Source organism: Cyclopterus lumpus, chromosome 6 (assembly GCF_009769545.1).
Source record: "Cyclopterus lumpus isolate fCycLum1 chromosome 6, fCycLum1.pri, whole genome shotgun sequence".
Taxonomy (NCBI): Eukaryota; Metazoa; Chordata; class Actinopteri; order Perciformes; family Cyclopteridae; genus Cyclopterus; species Cyclopterus lumpus.
In genome coordinates, this window is record NC_046971.1 from 9,452,632 (window position 1) to 9,474,019 (window position 21,388).

Consider the following 21,388-nt stretch of genomic DNA (forward strand, 5'->3'; position numbering starts at 1 on the left):
ATTTTTTTTATTTTGTCTCGGTCTGCAGACATATGACAATATATGACAATATTTTTTGCACAAGACAGTGAACTTCGCTCCCGAAAGGAAACGTGTTGTCCAGTCAAGACACAACCTCCCAATGGCTGTTTAATGCGATCTCATTTTATGAACTGAAAAATAGTCTCGCAAGGACTCAACGAGTGCAGATCTGAGAATTTGAAACATGTAAACTAAATCTCAAGAAGCGTAACCGGCGTTTAAACAAAGTCACTTCCAAAACAGATGCCAGGCCGTCAAACACCCCAGATCACCTCATGGTTTCTGAGCGAGCGCATTTCGTAGGAAAAAAAAAATAAGTTTGTAAGAGGAAATAGTACATAAAGCTGCCATTACAACAGCATAAGGAAGAGCCATGAGACCTGGTTTATTGGCCCCCTGGCGGACAAAGACAATATAAACTCAACCCATCCTGTAACGCTGGCTGATGTTTCCAAGCCAGACTTGTCTCAACAGATGAGACGTAACACATCAGGCCGGAGGAATGTTGGAGAAAGGACAAACCCTTTGGGCATGAAGGTAGTTTTCACTGACTCCTGTACAAGTGACTCCTGTACAAGTGAATGTGCACATTTGAGCTCCATGTGTAAACACGGCATCACATCACAACATGTTGCTGTACACAATCCGCAGGTCCAATAAACTTCAGAAAACCGTCTCTGCTCTGGACACATTTCGAAGATAATGTGATCATGTCAAAGAACAAGCAAACTGGTTTGACTTTCATTGTCAACTAGATGCGGCATTAGAGAAACATGCATCCCCTCAGTCAAGGACTAGAGGCGCACAAATCAAGCAGCTCTTAATGTATATTTCACGGTCTGTACTTTAGAAATACCATTGGTAGTTAAGTACACAAACAGCCACACTCTTAAAATCAGGAGGGGGGATGTATGAAAAGATGTTTTTTGCAATTTCTTGTAACAAAAAAACCCAAAACAATATATTTAGTTCAGAGTACTCAGTACTGTTAGTTGCATCTTGATCATTGTGAGTTTAGATCGAGACGATTCGCCCAGAAACACATTCACATTCCAAATATAGAGCATTTAAGCTTTATAAAACTCTACTTATGTCAAACTACTCAACTTTGATAAAAGAAAAGAAATACTAAAATGTAAACGGCAAGGCGGTTTGAAACTTAAAAGGACCATACCGCCGTTAATTACAAATCACTAATTTTTTATCTGCAAACCATAATACTGTGTTTTAGAAATTTAGACGTTCATGTCTTAAAAGGCATCCATTGGGCTCTATTCTTTCCATAGAACATGAAAATCTATTAGGACACTCTTCAAAAATAGTCCATCGCAGAAAATGCCACGTATGCATTCCTTGGCGTGTAATGCAGTGCTTTTAAAATCTGCAACTAAACTACATCACCACAATTATTATTTCACTACCATAGATGTATGTTCACTATGATGGATTTTTCTAATTGATTAAAATATTTCTTTTCTTTTTTTTCAAAATACTACACAGTAGTAATTGGAAACCAATATAAAAAATATTAGTAAATGTAAAATTAAACAAATGGTTTGTAATTAGGAACTGAAACTGGCAAACACACTGGTATGGTCCTTCAACAGTTACAATAAAGAGCCAAAGCAAAACTGATACATCCAGGTTTTGTTCCCAAGAAAAAATCTCTCATTGACATTGATTACTAATCAAACAACAACAAAAATCTAGCTTTGGAACAGTCAGTTTGTCGTGTGGCTCGCCTCATGGGTTTCGACAAGTTAATGTTTAAAACAACAATCTAATATCGAGTCTACATATATACACGTTTTTAGCGGCATTCAAAAAACACCATTTCCTATAAGCCATTTTATGGACTAAACTAACTAACATGTGTCCTATGCTGACAAAATATTTTTGTTTAACAAAAGGTCTAACTTCATACAACTGCTGGCGACGGATGCCGACTGTTTCATGCGACCAATGACGGATCGCATTGCCTTACAGAGCTAGTTGAACACAGGCTCACATCATGACTTCAGATCTATATTATCACATTTAGTTAGCACATTTTGTATCCCCCTAAAAAGCTAAATTGCTAGAGGATTTGTATGCTGTGACATCCTATCAAAAGGCCTTATAATTACTGCCTAATTTACCATGAACAAACAAAACTGCTGATATCTAGATCCTCTGCAGAAGCTGCTCCATTCAACACTGGCTTAGATTGAAAATACTAAATATTCCAAATTTTCTTCTATGGATTTTCAATCCCAAACATCAGACGGCAGTTACAGAGTGCCGTTGAGTATGGCAGAATATAAAGCCAAGACATTAGCAATGGTAGCACCAATGCAAGTTGGATTTACGTTGTCTCATTAAGATTAATGTAATAACATCGCCTTTGCATGTATCATATGGTAGATCTCCATCAATTCACTAGATGGCTTTGGAATGAAGTTAGATTACATTGACATTCAGCATGTTGTCCATGTTAAGTCAGGGAGTCCTATTCAATCTAAAACTATTTAACACAACATGGTATTATTTTTGACACTTCAGCTGTATTTTTGAAAAATCGAATACAATAGTATCTACATGATGGCCGAAGCCTCTGATGGTCGACACATTTACTTTTTCAATAAAGCTCATATCCATAGAACTTATTCCTTGTAGAAATTATGCACAAAATAGTGGTCCCATTCACATGTTGAAGAGTTAGAAACTTAATGGATGAACTCTGGAATATAAGGCGCCATAACCATGTGTGTGGTCACAGAGGTGTCTTGTTTACCACTCGTCCTATTATGCAGAGTGCAAGGGGATGACAAATTTGCAGCCAAAAGGAGAAATGTACTTGATTCCCACTTCCTGGAACACCTGGCGAGGAATACCTATGTCACACAGGTAAACCCTGCCAGCCCCCTCAGCCAAGGGAAGGGGGAGGCAGAGAGAGAGGGACCACTTGGCTTCGACTGCCTGTCCCTTTCCACTACCAGGAGGGTCTAAGCTGAGCACTGGCGCTCGGTTCTGGTTAGCCCAGTCTGCAGCTGCTCGGTACCAAGGCTGATCCATCAGGAATGTGTTCTCGTGGCAATCCAGGCAGCTTATGATTAAGTCCACGGGAGTGTCTGGAAGGTCTGTGGAGTCGAGATTAAAAACATAACCTTAATTAGAGGGCAAAATGTTTATAAACTGAGCAAATTATAAAAAAGTAGAAAAAAATGCCCACCTTTGACACTTGACACTTGTTTGCCACCAGTTTTGTTAAAGAGGGTGAGCCCGCTGGTGACCGAGTCCAGCATCTTGACAAAATTGGGCAGAAACAAGATGACCTCCACTTCATGATTGGACAGGTGACGACCACAGCTGATGCCCTGAGCACCCTGAACATGAGGCCCACACAGCAAAGCAACTGTGGGACGCTGGTGTAAATTTTTTGGAGTGAATCTGGAAGAAACATGAAAATGAAACAAAGTTGCTTTTCATTTAGCTATGGCTGTTCTCATCTGTGCTTACAAACGATCCCTGCATGCGTACCTGTTGGGCCCACCCAGCAATGTAAGTGCCATCTGACTTGCACACACTCCAGTCATCTCAAGCCTTCGCTCCAGTGAAAGACCATGGCGCTCAGCGACTGACAACAGACGCTGGTGTAGTTCATAGGATACACTGGGCACAACAAGCCCAGAATCTGTAAGGAAAAAAACGAAACAAATGTATGTATATAAAAACAGTGTTCTATAGATTAATTGCCCTCCTTACCATTTGCTCATTAATGTGAAACAATTTACCGGTGCAGTACTCTTTGGCCCCAGGCTGCGGTACAGTAATCTGTCTGTACACAATAGGTTTGGCCTCCAGTATGTTTTCATCATGACGGTACCGTGTGGGTGTCTGATCTTGAGGAGTCCCACGTGACCTTGCACCATTACGGCGTTCTGATATATCGATTTCTGAGAAAACTGCTGCTTTGTCAAACAGAGCCAAGTTTCCTTCAAAATCAAAATCTGTATCCAGTCCGTCCTCCGTGCCATCCCCAAAACACTCGTCGTCTCTGGGCTTAATCTGACCATTCTTAACCCCGTTCTTCTTCGGTGTCACTAGGTTTGCCCCTCGACTACTGGACGACCCTGATGGGAAAAATACAAAGTATATCAAGACAGTATTCAACACCACAGCAATAACATCGTCTGATCGAGCTCTACTACATTGCACTTACAGGAATTGTGTCTTCTACGAAATCCTTTTGGCTGGCCAGGTATGTCCAGGTGACGTTCTCCATAGCTTTTGGTGCAGTGCTGAGGAGAGTTGACTTTTTCCACAGATCTGGGGTCACCCTTTGGGACTGTAACTGGAGCACTGCCTGCCTTCGTAGTTGCAAAAGAGCTGTTCCTAGCATTGCCATTTCTGATATCTAAAATCTTGAGTTCCTTTATGTCAATGGCACTGCAGGAAGATTTTTTTTAAAAAAAGGGTTGAATACTATAAATTAGTAACAGGAAGAAACGGTAGTTGTCAATCAACCCAATTCGTGAAAACATCTAAAGAGAAAACACTTGGTGGCCGAGTTTTACCTGAATGTGACCTCGGGAACAGGGCACTTGACTCCATTATGGAAAGGTTGCCTTAAGGAGATGGTTTGGCTTGACTGGTCCACAGACACGACTTCTCCTTGATAGACTCCCAGTGTTGGCCCACAGTTAATTGACACCGAACTACCCAACCAATCCGCTGCCATGACTGCACAACGTTGAAGAACAGAAGTTTTGATTTCTCGTTTAATGTCAGATAAGATTTGTAAAAACAATTAAAAAAGACACACACAGATTTTATGTTAAAATAATAAGCTAACTTTCTGGGAGCAGGACGTCACAACTAAAATGTGCGTGGCGTTACCGAAGTTATGCTAATTGACTAGCATTAGCGTCGGCCTGTTATCTAGCGTTAATTCCAGGACGCCAACGCTGTATTTGATTAAAGACGAGGTGTTAAAGTGTTGTACCTTTTCGGGGTTGACGCGAAACACACTTCCCAAGAGCTTTAATGAATGAAATGCCAAATGAAATGCTGAAAGGAAAACTGTAGCTCCTTTATACTGCTAGCTTTTAGCTTATTGAATGGTCAAAGGATGCTGCTGTTAGCTTTAAGATGACTGCTTCCGGCTTCCGATATGAAGCGTATTTCACAATAAGAGCTCAACAGTGAAGATATTTATCAACATTCAAATGATGACTTCTATTGGCTTCTATTATCCACATTAATTTGATTATCAACTCTTACGCTTTTGTTTTGTTTAATTTAAAATACAGAGTCACATGTAACTCATACAAGCATTACTTGAGATGAGCAATATTCTTGAGAGATAGATGGTCTGACTGGCCCATGCAAAGAAACATCTTTGGATTTAATCAGTTGCATGTAATATTTCACACAGATCTGTAGAGTTTTAACATCTGTATATAGCCACGGTACTATTTGAAAATTCATCACATGCTTTGCTTTCCCTTTTAAAAACCTTTGAAAACCACCCAGGAGCATTCTCAAAAAAACTTTTGCTTTCTGTGTCCCCAAAGTAAATAATAATTAATCCACATTCACTGTAATAAATAATTAATCAGATATAGACCAAGCTATGCGTGTTATGATCACTGTTTGGGAGATGTTCTTAACAACCAGTCAGCAGACTGAGTGAGATCATGTGGCGACTATCCCAGGAGTGTTAGCACATGACACACCCACCTCACTGCCTCCTGTGTACTAGGTTACTATGGGAAAGCTTGCAATCAAAACTGTGAGTCTTACAGGCAGAGTGTGGAGAGGAGAGGATTTCTGCACCACGGTACAGTTTGACAATACACTTTTGTATACATACACTTAGAAATGGCAAATAGTGTAATTAACCAATGTATAATAAGAGCAAATACACCTTTAGATCACAAACACCTTGTAATAACCATGCAGTGTTAAAACTAGTTGTTTACCATCAAGCAAACAGTGGAAATATTAGGACACATGATCCAAGAATAGCCAAACACTTCAAGCTGTCACCTTTGTGTGAAAACCTCTCCCTGAAGCTTGGGCTGGCACACGGGCAGATGAGGACTGTAACCTCTCCCATACAAAGGGAAGAGATAATTCAGATCTTAGACAACACTCCAATATGTTCAGACCCTCATACAGAAGTTCAAGTCCATTTTCCCCCACCTCGGACCTTGATATGTGGGACACCAAATCGTGCTTTACAACTCAGGTAAGACCCAGATCTGGTATTTTTTCTGGTAGAACTGGTTGATCGAAGTGTAAATGTTTTATGTATTTTTCTTTCTTAGACCTCAGCATGGTCTGGTATGGCAACTGTCTCTGGGACAGGGTTCCTGTCCAAAGTCAGCACAAGGTGAGGTGGAGATTTATAGAGGTTTTAATTGACAGAGTCACAGTTATATTAATTTTCAAACCAGGGTGGTGTAAGTTCTGACTGATAAATGGACTTTATTGCAGCACATCTGGGAGTGCCGGTGGCTTCAGACAGAATGACCCAAGTCTGAGGAAGTGGCAGTCATTGTCCCATCTGGAACCTGAGGGTGCTACTCGAACCTTTTCTCCATCTCCAGGGGCTGAATTAAGGTCTGCCCGAGGTAAAAGTAGCTTTAGACAAGCAGAAGGGGTGCAATGGCTACAGGATGCTCACGTGCGTTTAGACACTCAGCTGGACCAGCTGAGGACCAGAAATTCACAGCTGAACTACAACATAACTACTGCACAATTGCTTGACATGAAACATAAGGTACGTTTAAAGAAAAAGATCATTTTAAATGTCTATGTAAACAAATGCTATGATGAAAAGTGGTTTGCTAAGTGTTTCATCTGAGCACAGCATCCTTTCACAACAGCTGTCAGAAACAATGGGTTTTCTTGAGCAGGAGAAGGAGGCAGTGAAATTATCCCAGTTTGAAAAGGGCCGGCAACGTGGAGAGCTTCATGAAAAGTAAGTGCAGCAAAAGACATGGAACGGAGAATTTGAAACACTTAAGAAAAGATTGAATGCCCCTCATATGTAAAATGCACTCACAAGGGTACTACAGCTGGAGAAGGACCTCATGCAAATGAGGTGTACTTTGGAGAGAGGAAGCAACGATCAACCAATCGAAACATTACCAATGAGTCGGGAAGACTTTGACAGACAGGTGTGTAAACGTCATGTTTAAGAAAATAGATCTATGTTCTAAATAATGTATTATTCTTCATGTTTGTCCTCTTACACTTGAATTCAGATGCGGCAGGAGGTTGACACAGAGCTGTTCAAGCTGAGAGAGGCTCTGAGAGATGCTGAGATGAGGGCAAAGACACAACAAGAAGAACAAAACCAGGCTCTCCAGAAACTCCAGACTTCTACAGTGGTCAGTTGATTTACTGTTGATTCTCTTTCGACAAAATCACAAAGTTGCACTGCAGTTGTCTGTTGTATTGCCATTTTCTTTTTGTTTCATACTTCCATCGTAATTCTCTGGCATTTTGTTTCTGTGTACTTATAGACACAGAGGGTGCTGTTGAATCAAATAGAGGAGATGAATCAAAGAAGACAGAATCACTCCGAAATGCAAGAGCAGCTGAGTGAAGCTAACAACAAGATCAGTCGAGCGTTCCTGGTCAGTTTCCTGTCTCAGACTTAGTACCGTATCCTCCAGGTACATTTAAAACGTTGAAATAGTATTTAAATCTTCTCAGGATAAAGCCATCTTGTCGACTCAAGTGCTTAAGATGGAGGATAATATAAAAGAACTAAAGGCCAATTTGACAGGCTCTTTGTCTGAAAAGAATCACTTGATCAAGGTATTTTATATAATCTTAAACTACAAAATCTGACCGAAAATCTAATTATAATGTATTGGCGTCATCACAAGCTTATTTTTGCATGTGTAGGAGAAAGCAGCTCTGCACCAGAGGGCCCAGGTCCTGGAGTCACAGCTGCAGACGGCCCAACAAAGGTCAGAGTGTTGTGACATTGAGCCTCATAACAACAAACAGGATCAGGAAACTGTTGTGATGAAAGGGGGAAAAAAGGCTCTCAGAGAGGTTAAAAGCTCAACGTGGACATCTTTTTCAAAATTTGACTTTTTATGAATTCTTTGTTAAATGTTTCCTGTTGTGTCGTTACGCCAGGCAAATGAAAAGCTGACATGTGAGCTGGAAAAGATTAAGCAGGAACTGAAAACATCACAGTCTCAGCTACAGGAGGCCACGGCAGAGAGGGTCACCAGCTCCAAACAGATCAAAGCTGTGGAGGCAGAACGATCTCAGCTCATTAGAGAAAAAGAAGAACTTTTGAGTAAAATGAATGAAGAAGACCATGATGAGTTAAGAAATATAAAAGAAAAGTGCTCCAAGTTTAGGTGAGATGTTGAACAAGCACTATTTTTCATTATAAAAAAATAAAAAACAAATTATAATATAGTATAATTACCTTGTCTTTAATGAAACTGAAAAAAAATATCCAGGGAATACGTTAAAGTTTTGGAATTAGAGAAACACAAACTGCAGGATTGGTGCCAGTGTTTGGAGGCTGAGGTCTTCGAGAAGAGTGAGAAGCTACACCAGCAAGAGGAAGAACATCAGAAACAAGATGCAGTGAGAGTCCAGAGCATCGAGGAACTGAAAGCTGCGGCCTCACACTGGGCAGAGAAATGGCAAAAGGTTGCTTTGACACTGCAGTCCACACAGGAGGAGCTAGAGGAACTCAAAAGGAATAACTCCAGGAATGAAGTAAGACCATCCCTTGAAAATAACTATAATCTACATCAGTTAATTTGGATGCATCTAGATTAAAAAGCGAAAACATCTACTCTCAGCTCCTAGCGGTGGCTGTACATCTGGCAAAGGGGGTTATTTAACAATATGTTTTTTAATAGAAGGAATCAGACTTACTCCTAAAGTTTGAGCTTGATGCATGCAAACGAGAGCTGGAGAGGAGCAGGAGTCCGGCTCTGATTCACAGATATAAAGATAAAGGTAAATGAACTTCTTTCTTAGCAGTCTGTGGCACCTGCACATATTCTCAACAAGATTACTCTTTAAGCACAGCATATGTCTTTTAATTCTTAACCACAAGGGGGTGGTAAAGGGCTCTGTCCTTGTATTTGTAGGCGGTGAAGCCTCAGTACAAACTGAGGACACAGAGACACAGACAGTGTGAGTGGATTTTGATGAGATTTTCATTTTTAAAATGCACCAATCAGCAAAATGCTCGAAATGAAATTCTGTGATCTTTCTCTTTATCGTGTACTTCATCAGCTTATCACAATCCTCTTTGTTATGGGAGCCGCCATCAGACTCCCACCGCAGCCAAAACAAAGCCCCTGGGGTAACAAGATGTTCCTGTCTCACTGAACTGAATTTGACCTTAATAATGCACCAATATTTTGTGTATGTAGTATGGACAGTTAACTTTAATAGTAAATATGTATGTATACAAAAAGTTCAAAGACTGAAGCAAAAACTAGCAGAAAGAGAGAAGCAACTAAGCTTTCTTTGAAAATGTATACGAATGACATGTTGTTTTAAAGACTAAGAGGTGAATGTGTACAGGTTTGAATTGTTACTGTTATAGTGTAAAGAAGCTTTAAAGCGTCTAGAAAGGCTGAGAGAGATGGGAAAAAATTAGGCTCAATTTAAGATTTTTGCTCTCAAGGTCTCATACACCCAAAACATGCAATCTTATCGATTTATGAATCAAATCATAGAGCTGTGCTTAACTGTGATCCAGCCTGTGTGCTAAATGTGGGATTAACTAGCACATCTTTCTTTATCATGTTTGTTTCCCATGAACGCTCGTAAAAAAAGGCCTTTGAAGATGACCAAAATGCTGGAAGCCATGCAAATGTCTCAACCACTGACTCACTGAGGGCCCAGCTGGAAGGTTTGACCCAGTTTTTTTTTTTTTAAACAGCTGAAGGTAGTGTGTTGATTGTTCTCATTGGCTCAGCTGTGAAACTTTTTTCCTCCATATTTTTTCAGAGAGCAGGAGGAGGACGAACCAGCTGCAGCGGAAGGAAGCACAGGCAGTCCAGAGGCTTCAAACACTGGGGCTTTACTCTGTAAAGTTTGTGAAAACAACACCTCTAAAGATGGCCTCCTTTGGTGGTGATGAACATGATAAATTACTTCTCGTCTACAGGTTAAAGATGAGAAACCGCCTGTTGAAGGCAGGAAGGATAAAATGAATGTAGATACAGACCAGCAGAGGAAGATGGTCACAGAGCAGGTACATACTGCTTGATACCAACACAATTTCAGGTTTTCTTTTAATACGCTATGGAAGGTAATGTCCGCCTGTTGGTCCACTACTTGGTTCAGACTGAAATATCACAATACCTATAAAATGGATTGCTGATGAAATTATTGTCCTAAGATATCATACAAACCCTTGTATGGGGATACTTTTAACAAATATTTAGATGTTAATATTTGTACTCTGTGGTACCTAAGTAAACGTTTTCAATACCACTTTTACCACAGCTAATAAGCAAATGTCAGCATGCTAACACGTCAAGCTAAGAGGGGGACAAAGGCAAACATTACATCCTCATATTGTCATTGTCATGTGGGGCTTTATACCTGGTGTGAATGCCTTGCAAGAGGAATATATAATGTATCTTATCATATTTGTAGTTAAAGAGTCTGTTTAAGGGGCAAGAAGGAAAGGAGGCTCACAACAGATCTGCAGCAGGTCAGACTGAAGCCTCCTCAGCTCAGGACTGGTCTCAAACATCTAAAGTTGTGAGGGTAAGGAACATCTCAGCACCGACACATACTGCTAGAGATACACAATATTTCATGTGCAAAAACATATTTTTTCCTTCAGAATCCAGTGGACAGGAGGATTTGGCAGCAGAGCTCCGGTTTGATGCCGGTGTTTGAGGAGGACGAGGAGGGCAGCGACTGGCCGACAGGGGAGGAGGGAAAGGAGGAAGAAGAGGCTCATGCAGAGGAAAACCTCCCCAACCAGAGCCTACAGGTTGTAAAGGCTTAAAATAACAGTGAAATGGTTACCAAGTCGAAACTCCATAAAGAAACAGTCTAAAGAGGCTTTATATGCCACAGCTAAATGACTAAAACATAAACATTAAAACTTCCACCACACCGCTCAAAAGACCATCTATAATTGCCTGTGTGCACGTTTCATAAATAACATATTAACAACTGCAACTGATGCAAATTAATATAATTGATGGCATAATCGTGGCACACGGATTACATCACAAAATTAGCAGACCTACCCGCACATTCCTTCATTACACACACGCACTAATCCCAGCTTCTGGGAATTAAAGAGCACAGGGTGGGGTGTCAGCATGTGAAACGTAGTTCAGCTATAATCTCATATAACTATTTCTACTCTGTAAATAATCAAATTTGAAGCTGAGGGGTGAACCGGTCAGCTTGAACATCTGACTCAATGGAAAGAGGACAGAAAAGAGTTACAGTACATCACTGTCTTGTACATGAGCTCAGGCATGAGAACAAGTCAGTACCATCCAGACATAACATGGTAAACTCTGTATCAAAGCCATTCAAAAGTTAATACTTCATGGTATTTAGTGCTGATAAAAAAATAAATGGCAAATATTACAGACTGTGCAACAAAAGATCACGGTCTAAATGTTAAACAGTAAGTTGCACTGAAAGTATCTTTCCCTCTTTTGCACTTCTTTTTTAGCTGCATGCTCTTTGAAAAGGAGATGTTAAAAAAAAATCTACTCTAAAAAGCATTCATTAAAATAGAGACTAGATCTGTAAAAGAGGTCTTATCACACAATATAAATATGAAATGAGAGATTTGAAACCGTTCTCTCCTCTGCCAGATGTCATCTTTGAGTGCAGAAATCTACAATCTGAAGGCAAAAAATGAGAATCTGCTGGAAGGTGACGTTCAACATGAATCAGTGTAATAATCACTAGTGTAGACCTGTGCTGTGATCTGTGCCATGTTTATGGTTTGGAGCCTTTGGGAAAATAATTCCCTGATCTTAATTAATTTCTCTTCTTCTTTTTGTGGCCTTCTAACTTCTGCATGTGTTAAAATACAAAACTGATATGACATTTTATAATATTAATCTTTGTATAATTATTTCCCCCTCATCTTTCCTGATTTAGCCACACTAACGTGCAAGCAATCAATTCAAGACCGCCGTCCTCCTGCAAAGAAACGGTCAGACACGTCTCGTCACTGTTCAGATGACATTGACCTGCAGCAGAAAATATCACTATCCTTCTATCCTGACGGAGTATTCCTGGCCGAGCTTGTAGATATAAGTAGCCCTGATGAAGATGAAGAGGAGGGAAAGGGCAAATGATGTGTTCCTGAATTGGGCAAAAGTTGCTATATACTGCAATACATGCACAGTAATCACAGAGGGCTGCACCAGCCAACATTGTGCCTTATAACCTTTTACTCAAATGCAATTTAAGAACTTTACTTCAACAGTTTAAACTTGGTAGATGCTTTTACCTCACATACAACATTTAATAAAAGTCACCAAGCTCCGTTCGGCAAAAGTGTGTGTTTATTTATATGACATTCTATACGATTTGATATGGCAATCATTACAGATGCACATGAGAGTATATGAATGTTTTGGAAAAGGAGGTTGCTCTTCAATAATTGGATACACGGCGGAGTGCTAAACCCAAAATCCAATGAGCATGTTGAAGAAAAAGATAAACAGCAGCACATCCCAGATTTATGAGCCACGGTGGACAACATACCAACATTCAACATCACAATAGAAACATGCCTATTTCTATTCTATTGTGAGCATCATGTGATGTTAGCATTTGAAGTGCATCTGTGTATTACATGTTCAAATGATTGACAAAGTGTATTACAAAGACTGAATACTGGAGTGACTCTTCAGGATTTATAGATAAAGATCAGCTCAATTGTCTTACAAGATCACCAAAATTGTAAAAGATGCATTTAAAATTCTGTTTCACAAATATAATTAATATTTACAAAGGTAATTTGATGCACTTACAGTACCTTACCATAGTAGGATTAACAGGTTGATATTAAATAAAGGCCATTGTCGAGAGTTCCCACATATAGCAAACGCATCATTTGATACACAAAGTGTACACTTCATGCAAAGGTGACCTATAATATCTTATTTTGTTAATACAGTACGTCAGGTCCGCTGGTCATGAACTTGTTTTTACAACACACCTGTAAAATGTGTTAGAGCCTCTGGTTGCACGGTGTGCCAGCGTGCCTGCTCCACCTTCAGGCTGCACATGTCCCTCCAGTGAGCACGTCCTGCATCTGCACCCGCAGATCCGATTAGGACTCAACCAAGAACTTTACCCTCTGAAAGGGCCTGAATTTGTGCAGGAATGTGACAATTTCCAGGGTTACATTACAAATACATGTATAGGTATCAACAGAAATGCATTTATTGCTGTGACTGCAAGCTCCCAATTTCTACCTGCACGATTATGAACTCGAGCATGAGGGGCAGCTGATTGATGTCTCCTGGAGGCAGGTCAAAAAGGACAGAAGTATTCCACACAGTACGGGACCATCCTTCACTTTTTCTGCTGCTGATCACAACTCCTTGATGATGCAGATTAATCACCACCTGGTATTCTGTGCACAGGTAAACAAACATGATCGAATCCAATGTAGAATAAAACATTACACATGACTACTAAGATTCAAATGCAAGCGCGAAAGAGAAGGTTCCCCACTGTTATAATACGAGTAAGCTACATCTGAAACAGTAAATGGCAAGACAACATATTGTATAATCATAAGATCACAAGGATCAAATTCATTGATTTGAGTCGGCATATATGAAGGCTAAAAATACCTTTTTGTTAGTCAAATCTTTCTTTTCTTGCTGTATTAAAAGCTGCCGACCTCACAGTTGTAGACAAGCTCTTTCTAATCCACCAGAGTTCATGCATTAGGTCTATAGGTCGATAACACACAAACATCTTTATGCACACTGTCCAATGAATGCAAAGATGCTTTTACTGTCAACACATTTTCTACTGTGAATACACAATAAAGTATGATCAAGTAAAACATGGAGCTAAATTACATACTGTATATTTCCCCTGCCCTAGCAATGCACTTTGCACAAACATACTTTCTGAATCTGATATCAAACAAAAAGAGAGTATCCAATAATATACACGAAACAGATATACAATATAATGTCTCTTTACACCGGGCATGTTGTCTGCAATAAAAGTAATGCCTTGACAGGCTAATGCAAACAAAGATTAGATCTGTCAGATCAGAGGTCCAGATGAGATTGGAACATTTTCCTGAGGATTGTGAAAAGTGAGGGATTAAACAACAATGTCATTAAAAAAGGGATGATCTCCTGCTGCATTCGGGTTCTGTAAGACATCATTTAATCCCCTAAACATTAAAAGCAAACATAGGGAATTACCTTACCTCTGCCCCTGAAAGGCAAAACTTGTTTTTTGCTCACGCATGCTTGCATAATGCCTCTATACATAATGTCCTAATGGGAGCTCCAAATCAAATACACATTATTTAAAATGTAAGTGACATTAAACACTGGTTTTACCTGCTGCTAACGTGTGAATGAGGTTGGCTAAATTATCTGCTCTGAGGATCGTGGCTTTGATGCGATGGGTCAGAGTCTGATACTGAAGCAAAATGAAGATTTGTGGAGGACAGCTAAGCCCCTTACACATCAGTGCATCCTGTGAGGTCAGACTCTGCAGTCAAAGAGCAGAGAGGGAAACCTCAATGAGCAGGAACACAAGCTTGTAGTGTATAGAAATCACAGAAATCACCAAAGGGGGAACAAAAATAACTTTAATTGTCCTGACCATAGAGACCGCATGTCCATTTGTAACAGCAAAAAACTCAAATAAAAGCAAAATTATTTAAAACAAATGACGTCTCCATGTGTTCGTTCCCCTTTGTGCTTTTTTCAGCAGATATTTACAATTGGTAACCTTTCAACTGGATTACCTACTAGCTGGTCACACATCTGGTTTTTTTAAATGAAGTCGTAAAAATGCTCAAAGGAGGGACCAAAATGGGCCCAGCAGCAGATTTTTGCCTTGGGGCCTCCTAACAAGGTTAAACTGTCCAAACCTCCATGTATGTTCAAAATAAAGTCAACACGTGCTCACATATGTTAATTCAATACACCGCTACCTTTTTTATTGTCCACTTGTTTGTGTTAAGCTCTTTTGAGAGGTAAAACGGATGCTCTGCTCTCCAGTCTCTTCCTCCACATTCGACCTCCAGTTCACCCAGCGTGGTGCCTCTCGCGCTGGGAATTTCCCGTGTGTATACGGCTATTCTCAGGACACACTTCTGGAGCTCCTTCACAGAGCTCACCTGCAAAAGCAGAGCCAGACTGTGGGTCTCAGGACTGAGGCTGCTCTGGGCAGAGGCCTGCATGGGACAGGGGTACATAGGCGGCAGACTGCCCAGCACAGACACGTCCTCCAGTCTGTGGGGCATCCCAGTGAGGTTCAGCACAGTGACTGCTAGGATTTGCTGCTCCGGGGAGAAGGCCATAGTGAAATGGAGGCAGGGCTTTGGTGATATTTGCATTTGGCAACTGGCAATGGAGCTATAGCTCAGCGGAGCCAGTGGGATTGGTTCTTCAGGCATAGAAAGAGAGACAGCGCTGGGGCTGGTCAGCCTGCTGTGTTCATTATAAGATATGTTATCTCCCGTCACCATGCAGCGCCTCTGCAGAGCCTTACATGTTTTGGACAACAGACCCATGTTGGGAAATGTAGGCAGAGAAGCACGACTGTGATCAATGGGTTCATGAAGGGGGGATGTTAGTGGTGGCGTGCTGAGGCGGCGCAGGGAGAAATATGACTTTGGCTGCTCCTTCTGTTCAGACCCAGCTCGAGCTCGTTTAGAGAATGGCAGAGAGGCCAATTCACTCTCCGAAGGGGCAGGGCTGGTGAAAGTGGGGGGGTACTCCACTATGTCTCCATCAAGCTCCTCGTATTGCTGCCTGTACGCTGTCGTTGCTGCTGAGGGAGGCGGGTTCTGGCCAAAGGTAACAGGTTCGGAAGGAGCTGGTGCTGATGCCACATCTTTGTCTTTCATTGCACAAATCTGACTGGTCCTCCAGCACATAATACATCCCAGGACCAAAGACAGACAAAAGACTATCAGGCCGACCAGAAGAAGAATTTGGAGGTGAACTGTAGACATAAAAGAGAATAATAAGATCAATCAGATGGCAACAATTTAAAAACTATTTATCCTTGATTACATAAAACAGAACATATACCATTTTACCTTATGTCCAAAGTACTGTTAAAGGAGTGATTTTTTCAAGTCTGTCTTATATCACATGCCCATATGTACATTAAAAACAAACACTGCTCCAACTATCATGTGCATGTGTGTATTGTTATAGACAAAAAAACCACAAACCTATCCTCTAAGACCATACCTTCTAGTTGTTTGGTGAAAAGGACCTGCACTAGAAGCCAGAGGAAGAGTAGGACCATGATGCCCTCAATCATACCCTTACAGCAGAAGAGCAGCACAGACTGCCACAGAGATTGACCTGGGTACTCCTCATCCTGGTAAGGCATGGTGCCAACAGTGTGCTGAAGGTTTATCAGAGCCTATTTCAAAACCCAGAGGTCCCGGTGGAGAAGATCATTAAACATATTCTGTCTTTCAGTGCTGGAGGTATTTCCCTGCATGATTCTGCTTCATTCAATCAAAGCCATGGTTTTGGTGTTTAAAAGTCAGAAAAGGCACAAAAACACCCAATGAAACATCTTGGATATTTAGAATCACACGTTTTAGCTTTGAATAACAAAATGAGTAACAAAACCTGCACACTACATGATTTTCTAAATATGATTTCTCATATAGCTGTAGTCAAGAAATGTTCTGCAACTGCAAGTGTCTTTCCTGGTTCAAAAATGAAAAAAATCATCCTGCTGTCCCTACTTGCATGGAGTGTATTCCAGTCTTCGTCCCAGTACAGTGATCTCCTCATCTGCAGAGTGACTTGACTGGTATTATTTCTGCCTGGCGGGCGGGGGCTGTGGGCGGAGATATCATCTCATAATACCTCTAAATTGGGCCTGAAGCGTTCTACAACAGTGTTCCAGATGCCAATCCAGCTGTGTCACTATAGAAGAACAATTCCCCCGGTAAATCCTGAAACACATGCCCCGCCCTCATCCTCATACCCATGAGCTCTTATCTACATTAGCATAACCTCTGTCACATAGGTCTGGTTCAGAGTTCAGGAATTAACTCTCCATATACGGACTCTGTGCACAATCTGATGTGAAATACACATTATGAAAACTACATTTACAAATTTGCTATGTCATCAATGTCACAACTAGGAACACTAATTAAATGATAATTAAAATCCAGGACAGGAATTATTTCAGAGACTAATCTCTTAATTGTTCATGGGTTCAGGTTCTTGGTTAAACATATTAAAGCTACTGGAAGGAACTTTAATTTTGTGTTGATTTTGTAGGTCCCTGTGGACGGAAGTGGGAGTGTTTCCAAAAGAAAACCTTTTATTTGACTGCAGCAGGATCTGACAGTCTTCCCCACTCAGTCCTGGTTTTCCCGTGCCTCCATTCCCCCGAAAGGGCCGAGCAATACGGTCAAGGACCCCAGCAGCGTGGTGTGGGCTCCTAGTGGGGCCAGGAGGAGCACCAAGGTGAAGCTTTGCCCCTGGCTGGAGGAGGACACGCTGCTGCCGGACGCAGAGTTCTCCTCCTCTCGTCGGATCTTAAATAATAATAATAATAATCCATTTAATTTATATAGTGCTTTTCTAGATACTCAAAGACACTTTACATTATACACCGTAGACACAGCTACGGGGAGCAATGCAGGGTTAAGTGTCTTGCTCAAGGACACATCGACTAGGGCGGGGATTGAACTGCCAACCTCTTGATTGAAAGACGGGCATGCTAACCACTGACCAATAGTCTTACGACTGTTGGTCGAAGGCGGCAGTGAAGCTGGTGTTATGGCTCATTCATTTATGGTATATAGGTTTAACTGTTCCAAATATCTGTTTATTTGAGTCACGTTTAGGTATTTCTGATGTACAATATATAGTGATTTGTAATAATTGATAAATATGGCATTAGTCTCCTTCCGTTCGAGTCTTTGAGACATGAGACAGAGATAATTATGGCTGTTGTGGTTGCTGAAAAGTTTTGAAAGTAAATGAACCGGTTTGTTCCCATATTCATACAACTTTTGCTTATAATACTTTCTCAGCTTGTCGGGATATTAAAGTATTAGGAGCACCCCTTTTTTTGTAGTATATTGTTTGTGTATCTGTTCAGAACTTAGTAATTCTGCCTCCAGCTTTTTCTGTTGAGATATTATTTTCTTCTTTGTTCCACTACAAAATTCATTAATTATCTCTCTCAAATATACTTTAGTAGTTTCCCAGAGTATCGAGTAATTTACAGAACCATTGTCATTCATTCTAAAAAAACACAGAAAGCTTCAGAATTCTGGGCCTGATAAAATGACCGTATTACGTTGGCATCTATAGGTGTACCGGGGTAGAGTAATCGGGGAGTGGTCTGAGATGTGAATTGAGCCAATCCTACAATTTATAACGAAGGATGCTAATCGTGGAATAAGGAAGTAATCTAGTCTACGTAAGAGTTATGGGGAGTTGAGTAGAATATAAAATATTTTATTGTGGGGTCATGTGTTTCTATGTAAAATAATATGTACAGAAACTGCAGCCATCATATAAATGCAGTGCAGTAAAACATGTAATATGGAGTGGAAGTATAAAACAGCTTTCAATGAAAACATGCAAGTTAAGAATAAGTGAACCTTAATAAATGCTCTGTTGTTATATTCTTTTCTGTTCTGTTTTTACATTTGTAACCGTGAAGCACTTTGTAACCCGGGTTTTGTGAAATCACAAATAAATTTGAACACGAATGTGTGACAAAACAATTTGAATTTAGTCATTGATAAAGAGGATGAAAGTTTAAAAGAACAGCCATTAAGTGAGCCTTATATTTCGGTTATTCACACATTGTATAAAATGTTTACTTGCTTATTATTAGGGATTTGTTCAAAGCTAAACATAACTATACAAAGACAATAAAAAAAACTAATATGAACATGATTGTTTGCATGCCACATGAAAATACAGCTAACTTGTTTTGGCACATTATGATCTTACTTATCTTCATGAAGGCAAAAGCCTTGAGGGGTTCACAAAGGTAAAAAAACTGTCTCTCTACAGCACACAATATTGTTTTATTCTTCATGACCACATGTCCAAGTTCAGTGACATTTGTTTGCATGATTGATATGTCTACTTGATTGTCCACATACAGTATATTTGAGCAGATGGCTTAACCAACACATGCTGCATTAAGTATTGCATATTTCTCCAGAAGAGTGAGGTAGAACTGTTTCAGTGTTCACTTGTCAAAAGCTTGAGGTCATTAGTGATACATTCTCTGTTTATGCAAATACAACACTGCAATATATAATGAGATACAGTTAAACAATGATGAGTCCAGAGGACATTCCTGAATCCAGAATAAATTCTGGAGAAACTTACCAACATGGGAAGTCAATTGAGGTAAACGTTGAATCACTTCCATCCGACATACAATTCCTAGCAAAAAATCTTGTCTCCAATTTTTTGCCTTTTTCAAGTCATAGCTGACTTGAAATAAAGATTATGTAAGTTTGAGGCCAAGCCAAATGATTAAATAAGAGTTAAATGAAACAGAATACAAAACATAAATCCAACCAACCTGGAGCAAATTTATCTAATTCTAAAAGGAAACCGATGGCGTACATAATCCCTGAAAGTTGCTATGGAAAGTATAAAGTATGAGCTTTCACTCAAATGTTTACTAAGAGGGATATAAAATAGCTTCAGAGACATAGTTATAGACAGAAGCTATGACATGGAGCTAAGGCTTTTTGGTCTTCGTTAGCTGCACTTTTGGCAACCAAACTGCTCTACTGTGAAAAAAGGCAGCTAAAAAAACAGTTTGATAATTTGCTATAAATGCAGTTGACACCCAACAAGTCTGAATAGACACTTCTGAACAAACCTTGTAAAGCCCTTTAGACATGAATGCCGCTACATTTTAAAACAGAAAAGCTTCTAAAAGGCACAAAGGTAAGTATGATCTGAATCTATATTATGGTAAATGTGTAAGCCTTTCAGGTAAAATATCAACGTCCCCTTGACGAGACTCATTTAAAGCACATTACGTTGTCCAAATGGAAAAACAAAACGCTAAATGTCCTCATGTGGTACGACTGAGATTCACAAAAAAGACTGCACTGCTTGAGTGAACAAACAGGAGGTCAACTTGTACAAGTAGAGGTGCACAAGCAAACAGAAGTATAGTTTACATAGTCCCTGCCTGACAAGTATGCATATTGCAAATGTATTATTAATTATTGAGGACAGATTTAAAGACCAGTGAGGCTTAATGTGGTCCCTTGGAGGAGGAGGAGGAGGAGGAGGAGGAGGAGGATGAAGAGGAGGGACTGTGTGAAGAGGACATGGCACTGAAACCATTGGTTCCTGCCAGAGTTACGTTCTGTGACGCCACAGCAGCAGCTGACTTCTGGGCAAACAGCTTTCCTGCAATATAGACATCGGAGAGAAGAATAAAGTTAAAACAAATAGACCTAAAGAAAAGATTTATTGAATGATTAACCAGTCATAGTTGAAGGAATAACATATTCCAAGGTCAAGTGCATGGGAGAAATTGAATTAAATACTAAAGTACTTAATATTTAGAGGAATAAAACCTTTAGAGCGGCAGTCTACACCACAGAGAAACAGATTTAAAAAAGGTAAGAGAGACATTTTGGAAAATACTCTAATGTGCTTCATGCTAGGAGTTAGATGGTCAAATTGAAACTCCTCACGTCTGCACAACATAAAGCTATAATCTGCAGGCTAGCTTAGTTTAGCACACAGAAGAGAAGCGAATAGAAACCTTTAGCCTCGCACTGTCGATAGGTAACAAATCCTACTAATTAACAAATGGCATACTTGTTTAATACGTACCTAAACGGTGTATAAACAACACCTTGTAGAAGGAAGTCATTGCTTCAGGCCATTAAATAGTATGGCACACAACCCCCTCTAAAACCACAACTTGTGTTTTTACAAGACGAGATACAGCATGTTATTGTGTTAAAATGTAATTACTCACCTGAGTAAACAGTGCCGTTGACCTCCACAGATACACCGATACTGGCTGCTCCATTCGTGGAGATACTCAGAGACAAATCCTGTTTGCTCTCTGAGGGAGAAAAAGAAAATACTCAAATTGATGGACTTTCCAAAAATCCTGTTGGGTGATG

At 40.2% G+C, this 21,388-nt stretch overlaps 3 protein-coding genes across 3 annotated transcripts in view; 1 reads left to right on the forward strand and 2 right to left on the reverse strand.

The window, feature by feature from the left end:
* Positions 1 to 393: 393 nt before the first annotated feature.
* edc3 (enhancer of mRNA decapping 3 homolog (S. cerevisiae)) lies at positions 394 to 5,175 on the reverse strand. The gene is made up of 7 exons (XM_034534439.1): positions 5,006 to 5,175; positions 4,578 to 4,743; positions 4,223 to 4,449; positions 3,795 to 4,133; positions 3,541 to 3,694; positions 3,233 to 3,450; positions 394 to 3,140 (listed from the first exon to the last, which is right to left on the reverse strand). The coding sequence occupies exons 2-7, from the start codon at positions 4,739 to 4,741 to the stop codon at positions 2,806 to 2,808; spliced, it is 1,437 nt and encodes a 478-aa protein (XP_034390330.1). The 5' UTR covers positions 4,742 to 4,743; positions 5,006 to 5,175; the 3' UTR covers positions 394 to 2,805.
* Positions 5,176 to 6,905: 1,730 nt separating this feature from the next.
* On the forward strand, positions 6,906 to 12,431 carry LOC117731983 (myosin-11-like). Its single transcript, XM_034534572.1, has 18 exons — positions 6,906 to 6,988; positions 7,076 to 7,187; positions 7,275 to 7,400; positions 7,536 to 7,649; positions 7,729 to 7,833; positions 7,924 to 8,076; positions 8,164 to 8,393; positions 8,499 to 8,763; positions 8,910 to 9,009; positions 9,144 to 9,189; positions 9,292 to 9,361; positions 9,841 to 9,916; positions 10,015 to 10,094; positions 10,175 to 10,261; positions 10,669 to 10,782; positions 10,862 to 11,014; positions 11,862 to 11,922; positions 12,154 to 12,431. Exons 1-18 carry the CDS (start codon positions 6,906 to 6,908, stop codon positions 12,351 to 12,353), a joined length of 2,175 nt encoding a protein of 724 aa, XP_034390463.1. The 3' UTR covers positions 12,354 to 12,431.
* A 6,630-nt stretch (positions 12,432 to 19,061) lies between these two features.
* LOC117732662 (AT-rich interactive domain-containing protein 3A-like) overlaps positions 19,062 to 21,388 on the reverse strand; it is a 12,888-nt gene continuing 10,561 nt past the window's right edge. The window contains exons 8-9 of the mRNA XM_034535734.1: positions 21,238 to 21,327; positions 19,062 to 20,657 (exon numbers count right to left, since the gene is read on the reverse strand). Coding sequence (XP_034391625.1) covers positions 20,500 to 20,657; positions 21,238 to 21,327 — 248 coding nt within the window. The 3' untranslated portion in view covers positions 19,062 to 20,499. The remainder of the gene's footprint in view (positions 20,658 to 21,237; positions 21,328 to 21,388) is intronic.

Bases quoted from the DNA above. Each gene is read 5' to 3' on its own strand.
- LOC117731983 (XM_034534572.1), top strand. From the start codon at position 6,906: ATGGGTTTTCTTGAGCAGGAGAAGGAGGCAGTGAAATTATCCCAGTTT. The intron at 9,362-9,840 runs GTAACAAGATGT...TCGTAAAAAAAG, and splicing joins GCCAAAACAAAGCCCCTGGG to GCCTTTGAAGATGACCAAAA. The intron at 11,923-12,153 runs GTGACGTTCAAC...TTCCTGATTTAG, and splicing joins AAATGAGAATCTGCTGGAAG to CCACACTAACGTGCAAGCAA.
- edc3 (XM_034534439.1), bottom strand. From the start codon at position 4,741: ATGGCAGCGGATTGGTTGGGTAGTTCGGTGTCAATTAACTGTGGGCCA. The intron at 3,695-3,794 runs GTAAATTGTTTC...TTTTCCTTACAG, and splicing joins GGCCAAAGAGTACTGCACCG to ATTCTGGGCTTGTTGTGCCC. The intron at 3,451-3,540 runs GTACGCATGCAG...TGTTTCTTCCAG, and splicing joins TTGCTGGGTGGGCCCAACAG to ATTCACTCCAAAAAATTTAC.